General features: G+C 30.7%; 1 protein-coding gene across 1 annotated transcript in view; it reads left to right on the forward strand.

Annotated features, from left to right (window-relative positions):
• The window catches only part of LOC139496420 (myosin-10-like), a 139,366-nt gene that overhangs the window by 6,378 nt on the left and 120,832 nt on the right, over window positions 1-12,156 (forward strand). Inside the window, exons 3-8 of the mRNA XM_071285013.1 lie at window positions 1,700-1,780; window positions 3,058-3,102; window positions 3,825-3,908; window positions 5,092-5,288; window positions 5,830-5,853; window positions 10,746-10,775. Of these exons, the coding sequence (XP_071141114.1) occupies window positions 1,700-1,780; window positions 3,058-3,102; window positions 3,825-3,908; window positions 5,092-5,288; window positions 5,830-5,853; window positions 10,746-10,775 (461 nt within the window). The remainder of the gene's footprint in view (window positions 1-1,699; window positions 1,781-3,057; window positions 3,103-3,824; window positions 3,909-5,091; window positions 5,289-5,829; window positions 5,854-10,745; window positions 10,776-12,156) is intronic.

The following is a 12,156-nucleotide window of genomic DNA, read 5'->3' on the forward strand; positions in this document are numbered from 1 at the left end:
TAGATCCAATCTATAGCAGTATGCCCTTTATATACACAAAAAATTAGTCCCATAAAATCTAACTTGAGGAAAACTCAAAATCAGCATTTTCAATTTCCTATGGAAATTAACATTGGAAGGGGAGATAACTCTTGCAAAAAAATGAGTCTTTTTTGGTCAGTTTTTGGTTGTTTTTCTTATTGTAAGTGTCGCAATTAAGGAAAACAACAGGTCGTCAATTTGACTGATACCAATAAACAAACCATAGAGCTGCCAAAGGTTATCTAATGGGATTAATTGAGATTACTTTTAATCTGATTAATATTGCAGGCAGAATAGATTATGAATTTAATCTGGTTGATCCCTGACATGTGTACATATTTACATGGATTATAGATGGAAGCACACTGTGCCATTACTGATATAACACCCTAATCTAACATTTGAACTTCATTTGACCAGAAGTTTAAAAACTACTTAATGATACAAATGTTTGTGTCAAATTGAGTACTAGTTTAGTGACTTCCCGCTAAACTCCAAAACATATAAATGGACTTCCCACTAAACTCCAAAACATATAAATGGACTTCCCACTAAACTCTAAAACATATAAATGGACTTCCCACTAAACTCCAAAACATATAAATGGACTTCCCACTAAACTCCAAAACATATAAATGGACTTCCCACTAAACTCCAAAACATATAAATGGACTTCCCACTAAACTCCAAAACATATAAATGGACTTTCCACTAAACTCCAAAACATATAAATGAACTAAAATTAAAAAGTACAAAAGACTAACAAAGGCCAGAGGTTCCTGACTTGGGAAAGGCGAGAAAATGTGGCGGGGTTAAACATTTTTTGTGACCCCCCCCCTATACCTCAAATCAATGTAAAATAAAGAGACACATAGCAATATGCACAGTGAAATTCAGTGTAAAAAAAGTCCCAATGTCAGAATAGGTAACAAAAGAAAATAAACAAAATGACAATTGCAATGATACATAAATTTAAAAAGGACTACAAGCAGTTACTGACATGCCAACTCCAGATCTCAATTAAACTGATTGAAAGATTATGTTTTCATCATATGATAATCAAGTACAAAACCTCGCGTTAGGGGTTGAGTATCATACCATCATACAATAAAGGCAACAGTAGTATACCGCTGTTCAAAACTCATAAATCCATGGACAAAAAACAAAATCGGGGTAACAAACTAAAACCAAGGAAACGCATTAAATATAAAAGGAGAACAACAACATAACACCGAAACGTAACACACACAGAAACGGACCAAGCATCAGACAAAACACCACGAGAATAACAAATATAACATGAAAACCAAATACATGAATTTGGGATAGACAAATATATTGTAAGAAGAACACAACCCATATAGATATAAGAAGATGTAGTATGAGTATCAAGGAGATAACTCTCCATCCAAGTCACAATATGCAAAAGTAAACAATTATAGTAGAGGTCAAAGTATTGCCTTCAACAAGGAGTTTTGGATCGCACCAAATAGCAAGCATGATTTTGAACGAAGAAAAAGAACAGAGGGCAAACATTAAATATGTAATGAAACAAATTATTATAAATGAACAAATAGAAAATTGGAAAAATTGGAAATAAAATGTTGTTCATAATATTCCGTTATACTATCTGTGCACACATGCCATACTTATGTAAAATATAATTTTATCTTTTTAGATCTATGATTCATATGAGAACAGTATGGAGTTAATCTTCCAGACCCAACACAGTGCTAATATGGAATATGTAAATGATATTGTAAGTTTTCAATTGTACAATATTTACATGATTAGAATACATAATCCAAACTATAGATGAACACCATCTCTGCTGAAAAGAAAAAGAAAACAATCCACTAAATATATCTCTTGAACGTAAAAAAAAACCCTTGTAGATTTCGAAAAAGAGCAGGCTAATACCGCTACAAGGCAGCACTCGCACCTGCAAAATGGAAAGGGATTAATATAAGTTGCAAACCTTGCTTTCAAATCCACTATAAATAAATTATAATGTTTAAATTGAAACCCTACACAAAAAACTGAGATTACAATCATTACCAGAACAAGATTTAAGTCAGGTGCTCAGGAAGGGTAAATACTTCCTGCTCTCTAGAGACACCCTTGTTGTTGCCCATGTCTAGAAATAAAACTGGATAGCTAGTTTTTTTTTGCGGATTCAAATTTTTGATTATTGTCATGAATAGAACAAAATCGCCAAAATAAATCTCGCAAATTTAAAACGACTCATGCAAAGTTATTGATAAAATATTTGAATCTGCCAAAACATTTCATATACCTTATTCAATGAAAATCACAAATTTTACAACCGCAAAATAACCCCCTGTATGGAAAGTCACAACAAGTGATGAACAAAGAGGACTGGATTGTGACAAACAGGAGATATCTATGGTCAACTGTAACACAGATATTCAATAATAATCAACTTACACATTCTTAGAGAAGACTTCTTACCTAAAAAAGCCTTCAGTTGTGAAGATCACTTGTATCTATGCAATCAAATCATGATATGAAACACAAGCCCTGAAATAACAAATCAACAGATCAGTGTTTTCCCTTTTGAATAAATATTTTGTCAATGTTTTAAGGTAAGTAGGGCCATATAAAAGAATATGTTAGTTTGCCGAAACCCTACGTAACAATTTTGTTTTCTCCATTATAATGAAACTGATTGAAAACATACATTAAATTCTGTCATATGTTGTCTGCCCTTGCGCATACATTTTAATAGCATCAATTGCGAATTGATGCCAAGAGAATTAGTGAAGGTATCCAATCAAAATGAACTTTACAAAACGATGTTGCATTAGAGTTCATAATGATTGACCAAATTGAAGGGGAGAGTTCTTACCTCAAAGAACTTTTAGTTAAAAAATTCCTTGTATGCAGAAAATTTGTATCAAGTGAATCGCATTTCTGAAACGCATCCTTTAAAATAATATATCAACAGTTTTCCCCTTAGAGTAAATATTTTGTCCTTGTTTTGCATAATTTTTTTATAATAAATGTGTTTTATAGAATGAACTTGAAGAGATAATGAAAGATCAGATCAAGAAGAGAAAGGTATGTATGCTGTCTGTCATCTTATATTTCCAGGGATTTCAGAGATTAAAGGACTTTTTGAATTTACAAATTAATGGTCTTCTTTGGAAATCGATTAGTGGGTTGTTTGAAATTAACTTTCAGAACTAGAATTCCATGACTTTTTTTTTTACCTCTTTTAATTATTTTTTTTGTCCCATTTTTCTAATTTTTTTTTACCCCATGCAACTTTGCAACAAAGTTGCATAGGGTAAAATGTTTTTGACCTGTCTGTAAGTTTGTCCAATACTCAGTCTTGTTCTTGTCATCTTGTCATTACAAGTCCTCTGAACTAGAAGGTCCAAGACCAATTTTGCCTCTTCTGCTCAATTTTTTGGCCCTTTTTTCTCTGTTGGTTTTTTAACCCCATGCAACTTTGCAACAAAATTGTGTAAGGTATAATGTTTTTTACCTGTCTGTCAGTCTGTCCTTCAGGCGGTCTTTATAGATCCATAAGTCTTGTTCTTGTCTTTTTCAGTCCTCTAAAACCACACAACATAATTTCATGAAAATTTGTTGATAACTAGGACATACTTAGTAGATGTGCATTTCAACAAGAAATTATGATTCATTTTTTCTATAAGTTAGTTCCCTTTTGTACATTATTCTCTATTATCTTTTTTTGCCTCAATATAATTTTTATAGTTTTTGGTTAACTGCCTACAGCGCTTACTGTGCTTACAGTGCTTTGATTATAATTTCAGTATCAACAAGGACTGACCATATTTATTGTTGGTTATGAGAATGTTTGTGGCCAGAGGTTGAAACTTCTACAACATGTGAACGAGGTAAACATTTTATTTATTTAATTTATCTCAAAATAAATTTGTAATTTTCTATCTTGCCATGTTCAATTCTTTCTCGAACTTGAAAAACATGTAGCTTCTTTGAAACTAAATGCATTAAAAGAATAGTTGTATAAAATATGAAATGTTGTATATGATTTTTAATCAGACAAACCTCACCATAGACCAACTTATACTAATGACATAGAAGTTAATGTCTGGCTAGTATTTGAATTGTTTCAATTTTCTATGAGATTTTCAAATTAGTAAAAAGACATAAAAATTTTACCTTTTAGATCTTGTTTGTGTTTAGTTCATGATACAGCATTTAATGCATATATTGTTTTCTTAAGCATTATAGTTATTCTCAAAGTTTACACCAAACACACACACACATCATTGAGGGGCATAAAGGGGGGGTATCTGCACGGAAGAACATGAAATAGAATTGCCATTTCACGATGAACGAACAATTAAAAATTTCTTGCACGTTGATCTTTTTCCCGATTTCATGAAACAAGGTGAATAACGAACCTTTTTCACGGCTGCTTGTGAAATAAAAATGGCAAAACACATTGTACGAAAATAACCCTTTACCACCCACATCATTGAGAAAGTGAAATGCAGTTTTCTATTTGGATGTCTACACGACAGCTCTTACCAACTGTGATACAAGGGAGATAACTCAGTTTATTTTGATTATTGTGTTTTTTTCTTCTTCTGATGAACACCACTTTTAACAACTAAAACTGAAAATAGAAAAACACTCATTAGAAAAAACTGTATTGCCTTAATCAATCTTTAGATATAAGTTTTCAACAAGGTACTTATTTTCTATAGGCTTGTATATATAAAAAAAAGAAGATGTGGTATGATTGCCAATGAGACACAAGAGACCAAAATGACACAGACATTAACACAGACATTAACAACTATAGGTCCCTGTACAGCCTTCAACAATGAGTAAATCCCATACTGCATAGTCCGCTATAAAAGGCCCTGAAATGACAAAGTAAAACAATTCAAACGAGAAAACTAACGGCCTTATTTATAAAATATTGTATGTTGATGTTGACTAAAGCATATAATCATATATCTACATACATTGAATTGTTCCTTACGGTTATACACCAAAATTAGCATGCACCAAAATGAATGAATCCACAGCAATAAACTTATTTTACAGTTCTTCATGGAGAATTCCAAAAGTGTTGAAGAGGAAGACTGGTTCCCTAAGACACCAGATCTAGATCTGGACGATGCTGCTGAGAATATAGACCAGTCTTTGAATAAAGCAGAAGATCTAGCCAATCGTTTGGGAGAGATTAACCAGGAGATGGTTAATTGGCTGTCAAATTATGCAATAAACAAAGCATCAAGCAAGTAAGTTGGTTTGTCGCTTATTTACTCAAGTTCAGGAATAACGGTACTGTATTTGAAGAGTTGCCACTGTCAATTTGGGATTTGATAGTCACAAATATAGTTTTACTGTCAATGCTTAGCAGATTTCATAAAAAAGTTATTTATGAAATTGATGATGGCTGAATGAAATACAGTACTGTTATTCCTATGATAATACATTAGAATACTCTCAAATGTGCAAATTAAACATTCCAAATATCTTGTTAGTGTTGTCTGTAAATTGTGCAGCATTGTTGCCAATAACTCTGACTGTCAAGTTTGGAATTTATGGTTGTCTTCATCCAATTAAAAATGGTGTTTTATACCTTATGTCTCTAGAATTTTGCTTTGATATTTTAATGGTTTTCATCTAGCTCAACATACTTGAGTAATAATGTTTTTTCTCAGTCGAGTAGAGTGATAAAAAGTTACACAATATAATTATTACATTTTCTACTGTAATAACCCATTGATTTTATTATTGCAATGCATGTTGTTAATATAAGCTGTTTTTCCCTACTAGAGCATTAGCATTTGTAGATGCAAAGTAAGTCGTGTGATTGTGTGACCTTGATTCACTTTGTCTCCTGATGCAGTCACATGACAAGTTTTGTCCTATCAATGGCTGAGTTAGTCATGTGATTGTTTGACCTTGATTCACCCTTGTTTTTTACACATATTTTACTATTTGAAAAATACACCACAATTACTATGCATAAAACTAATTGTTGACAAATACTACAGTTTGCGAGTGCTTTACAGATTATAATTTCCAGGTACAGTGAAACCTGTTTAAACTGAAATTCTTTGGGATTTCAGATTTTGTTCGGTTTTTGTTGATGTTCCGTTTTATCAGGTTCACAACACACATAATTTGATATGACAGTGCTTATAATCATTTTTGGTCTATACAGGTTTTTGGTCTATACAAGTTTTCTGTTTATACAGTAATCGGTTTAGTCAGGTTTCACTGTATAACAATATCTCAGGTTTTTTATAAACAGTTCTAACTTATTTTTCAGCAAATTGGAGAAGTATGTTAATACAAATTCTTTACTAAACAATTATTATGTCTTCCGATATTTTTTTCTCTAACATTTTTGGGCTTTTTCAAAGCTTTACGTTATCTCCAAAAAAAGATTTCTTCAGTGCACCTTTGAAAGATTCTTTTGCATAGAGCTTTTTTTATATGAATTTACAATTGTACTGCAGGCATTTGTGAGGTAACATGGACACCAAAGAGCTTTTGTATGGCATATGTTTTTTCATACTTAACTGTGGATTCAATGTTAATCATGGGATACCAAGTTTTGTGGATTTCTTTGGTATAGGAGCCGGGGAAACAATGAATTTAAATATTCAAAAAATTTCAAAATTTAATATAAGTTTGTATTCAGCAAAACCACAAAATTAAATACATTTTTCAACAATCTATTGTAATTGGTATCCATGAAAAATAAATGACTCCACTGTATTCATGCATTTATGCCAGTTTCTGTTGATTAAATATTTTTCATTGGATACTAATTTCGTGAACTTAAATATTTTGCATAGTTACAAAAAATCTAAAGGCTTGTATGCAGTTTGTTGCAATTCGCCTTTTCAGAATCTAAAGGACTATGGGTAATCTCATTGTTCGTACACCAAAATGAAAATAACGTAACGTTATTGGCTCAATTTTCATTGTTTAGAGCGTTTTAAACCAATCGCGACATTTTGGTGTACGCTTTTGAAAATACTACCAAGAATGCATTAGATTCTGGAACGGTGAATTGCAAAACCAAAAAATCAAATATCCGTGAAAATTGGTACCCATGAAAAAAACCGAATACACGATACATGTTATAGCAAGATGCAGACATTTGAAACATGTTGATAGAGGTCATTTGTATCCCCCATGGTGACCCTCAATAGTAAGATAACATTATAGTTATGTATTTTGATATCATATTAAGCTTTTTTACATTTTATAAATTTTCAAGGTTAAAAGAGTAAGTATCATCACAAATAGGATATAATATTGCATGATGGGAAATGATTTGCATATTCATTTAGAATAAAATTAGATTGGAATTGCATGCTGGGAACTTATTTGCATATTACATACTAGGCAGATATTAGAAAATATTGCATGATGGGAATTAATTTGCATAATATTTAGAATAAAAAAATAGATAGAAATTGCAATAGGGGAAAATATTTGCATATATTTCTTAGGCAGAGATTAGAAAATATTGCATGATGGAAATTTATTAGGCATTATAACCTAGACAAGCTTCATTTTATTTTATGCTGTTGCTTTTAATTTAAGTTTTGATATTTGGTTTTGTCTATTGCCTTTTGAGTAACCATTTCTATTAAATGATATTATTTTAATTTATATATATATAGTAGATTTCTGTTCTTGCTGCTCTGTAAGACAGGTTTGGGCTATGTGAATCACAGGAGCGGATCCAGCTATTTTAAAAAGGGGGTGATTCCTAACCCAGGATAAAGAGGGGGGGGGGGGGTGTTCCAACCACATGTCCCAATTCAAATCCATTGATTGTCAAAAAAAAAGGGTGTTCCAACCCCCAACCCCCTCTCTAGATCCGCGACTGAATGAGGAACATATATACTGACAGGACTTGACACTACCTAATATAGTATTTCATTGTCTGGTCATAGTAAATAAATTACACAACATGGAAAGGGACATGTGTAAAATACATGATCGCTTTTATCTTAATAATATCAATAAATGCCATTAAATGACGTAATGAGTGAGACCAGTGCATCAAACTTGATTTCTGTCACTTCAAATTTTCATAATCCTTTTCATTTCATCACAGAAGGGTACAGAATGCAAACAGGATCCCCGGATAATACAAAAATGGTGATGATGGCATTCTCAGTCACCGTGAATTTCACAAACCAACATAAAACATTTGCATCAAATTAATCACACTTATACTGGTAATTTTATATGACATAGTATATCTACTATAAAATAAAACTTTTATTTGTTAAATGTTTGTTATAATGTGGTTTATTTATTGAAAATTCTCAATGGTTTTGCAGTTAGACGCTTTCAAAATCTATCAATCTTGCAAAGTCTCAGGAAGTTCAGGATTTTATCAATTTCATACTGAAAAGCCCATCAGATTCATTTCCCGTTAAATATACTGTTACCAGCATGAATGGTTTATGTGTGTATATATATTTGATGTATATCTTTTTCATATAATTTTATATAAAAGTGGGATGACCTTCAATATATAATTCTGAGGTCAAATTAATTAGAACTTTCTCCTTGTAGACATATATAACATCTCGTAAGGATTAAGCTTACTTAACATGTCCACCGTAGAGAGCCGACTCATGTCCACTCAAATTTCACATAACATTCAGTTGAAATTTTAAATTGATAAAAAAAGTGTTTCTTAATTTTTGAAAATATTGTGTTATCAAGTTTAAAAAAATATGATTAAAAAAAGTAATGGCAAATCTACTTTTTAAGAAGGGACATGCGGGACATCTCAAAGTTGTGTCTGAAATAAAAGAGTGACATGGTTAGTCCAATTTTTTAAAATAGCTCATCTCAATGTTTTTTCTGCCATGAACGTGTGCAATGGCAAGTCCACTTTAAGGTGGGACATCTCAAAAGGTATTTTTTCTGCCATGGACGGCTGAAATGGCATAAGATCACGAGCTATAATATATATAAATATTTTAAACAGTTGTTTGCAAAGATATAAATGCTATGTTATATGAATATTTAGTTTAAGTTTTATGAATGAAGGTTTTACTTTTTAGCAGAAGTTTAAGTTTTATGAATGAAGGTTTTACTTTTTAGGAGAATTTTAAGTTTTATGAATGAAGGTTTTACTTTTTAGCAGAAGTTTAAGTTTTATGAATGAAGGTTTTACTTTTTAGCAGAAGTTTAAGTTTTATGAATGAAGGTTTTACTTTTTAGGAGAAGTTTAAGTTTTATGAATGAAGGTTTTACTTTTTAGAAGAAGTTTAAGTTTTATGAATGAAGGTTTTACTTTTTAGCAGAAGTTTAAGTTTTATGAATGAAGGTTTTACTTTTTAGGAGAAGTTTAAGTTTTATGAATGAAGGTTTTACTTTTTAGAAGAAGTTTAAGTTTTATGAATGAAGGTTTTACTTTTAAGAAGAAGTTTAAGTTTTATGAATGACGGTTTTACTTTTTAGAAGAAGTTTAAGTTTTATGAATGAAGGTTTTACTTTTTAGGAGAAGTTTAAGTTTTATGAATGAAGGTTTTACTTTTTAGGAGAAGTTTAAGTTTTATGAATGAAGGTTTTACTTTTTAGCAGAAGTTTAAGTTTTATGAATGAAGTTTTTACTTTTTAGGAGAAGTTTAAGTTTTATGAATGAAGGTTTTACTTTTTAGGAGAAGTTTAAGTTTTATGAATGAAGGTTTTACTTTTTAGCAGAAGTTTAAGTTTTATGAATAAAGGTTTTACTTTTTAGCAGAAGTTTTAAGTTTTATGAATGAAGGTTTTACTTTTTAGGAGAAGTTTAAGTTTTATGAATGAAGGTTTTACTTTTTAGGAGAAGTTTAAGTTTTATGAATGAAGATTTTACTTTTTAGGAGAAGTTTTAAGTTTTATGAATGAAGGTTTTACTTTTAAGGAGAAGTTTAAGTTTTATAAATGAAGGTTTTACTTTTAAGGAGAAGTTTAAGTTTTATAAATGAAGGTTTTACTTTTAAGGAGAAGTTTAAGTTTTATAAATGAAGGTTTTACTTTTTTTGGAGAAGTTTAAGTTTTATAAATGAAGGTTTTACTTTTTAGGAGAAGTTTAAGTTTTATGAATGAGTAAGTCTGGATCACAGAAACGTTTTGTTGCATGTACAACTCACATGCTTGAATATACATCACATTTGACTATAGTTTTCAATAATTTTCTTTTACAGAAATCTTCACCATTATAACTACCTTACACACGTTAGATACAATCTTTAATATGAATCATACAAATCATTAGTTTATTACTTACATCTTACTACTGATATAGTTATGTTTTGTTATCAAGCATGGAATTTTGTTTTCAGGAACCATATGAAAAGCAGACATGAAAGAATCATGCAAACACTATTTTTTTGTTTATAATTATGATTGTCCAGTCAGGACATTTTTGATTTTTTTTTGCTGTTTTGTTGGATTGTTAAAGTTTTTGTAATTGTGTGTAATATAAACTTGACTCTTGTGGAATGTAACATCTCATTGGCAAGCATACCAGATCTTCTTATTTTCATGTTACATGTGTATTGGTTTTAGTTTTCACCAATCCTAAGATTGTCAGAGTTGTCTTTCTTACTTAAGTTTACTATGACATTTCAGTGTACATGAGTTATCTTTCTTACTTAAGTTTACTTTGACATTTCAGTGTACATGAGTTATCTTTCTTACTTAAGTTTACTTTGACATTTCAGTGTACATATTCCATTGGTGTCCTTTAAACTGTAGGTTTACATCTTTGGTTATACAGGTTTTAGGGCAAAGCACTCATACACTTTTTTATATTAACGACTTTATCTTTGATTCAGGAGAGTATAATTTTTCGACAAGATACTTTTTCTGTGATACTGGACATTCTAATGCAACATCTTTTGTAACGTTCATTTCGATTGCATAACGTCACTAATTTATCATGGCATTAATTCACAATTGATGCTATGAAAATGTTCGCATAAGCGCTGACAACATATGACAGATTTTAAATTTTTGTTTTAAAGTTGTTTTTTATCAGTTTCATTAAAATGGAGATAACAATATTGTATTTTAAGCTCCAATGGCATCAATTGGTGATTTGATGGTTGCTAACGCTAATGTGTGGCCAGTAAACTTAATTTGCTACCATCAAATCACCAACTGATGCCGTCCGATCTTAAAATACAATTCTGGTACATGGTCAAGTGAAGCAGCTAAAAGAAATAAAATGAAGCTTATAATCTTTTCAATTTTGGGAAAAAAATACAGTATAAAAACATCAGAAAACAAGTAATTGTTTCACCAAATTGCATTAAGCTTGATTTTTCTTCTAACTTGACTAAGTACCACAGAGCAGTTACTCTGTCAAAAAATGGTTTCTCCTGAATATAAAGTCAGTAATATGTATATGGCCTATTGAACATTTTGGGGTATTTTTGACTGAATTTGTATATATATATTTTTATTCTATACGGAGGTGATTGTTTAAATATTTTGGGAAAACACATGACACAAGTTTAAATTCACCTGTTAAATGTTAGTTGGAAATTTATTATTGTCCAAGATAATATAATTTCAGGTTTAGGACTATTTTTTAGGTGTAAGTTTACATTATTGTATGAGTGGTTTGGTTGGTGGTAGCTGTGTTCACAGACTTACCTCCCTTTACAGGACATTTTAAGTTATGTGTGCAATGATTTAATATTTGTTTTAATCTGTTTTTACCTAATTGCTAATAGACAACTTTACAGGCCCTGATGATGTATAATGTAGATTTTGATTTTGATAATAATGATTTTAGATGTGATTATTTTTTATGCTTTTATCTTTATTTAAAAACCACAAAACTTTCCCTATTTTTACTTAGCTTTATGACTATCACAATGGCAGAGCAATATAGAGGGGAGTTTCTAGATGTTCCAACCCTTTCATTTGAATTTTGTGTGGATGAAAAATATGCAATGCCTTTTTGGAACTCTCTAGAACCCCTCTTAAAAAATTTCTGTTTTTACAATTGCTTCACCTTATTTTTTGGTAGTTATTCACCAATTTTCTAGTTTAATTGATACATTTGAATTTTCTTGCTGACTTTTTTTTTTATACTTGTTGAAATTATGATAACATGCATACATA

This window comes from Mytilus edulis, chromosome 11 (genome assembly GCF_963676685.1).
Source record: "Mytilus edulis chromosome 11, xbMytEdul2.2, whole genome shotgun sequence".
In the NCBI taxonomy this organism is placed as follows: Eukaryota; Metazoa; Mollusca; class Bivalvia; order Mytilida; family Mytilidae; genus Mytilus; species Mytilus edulis.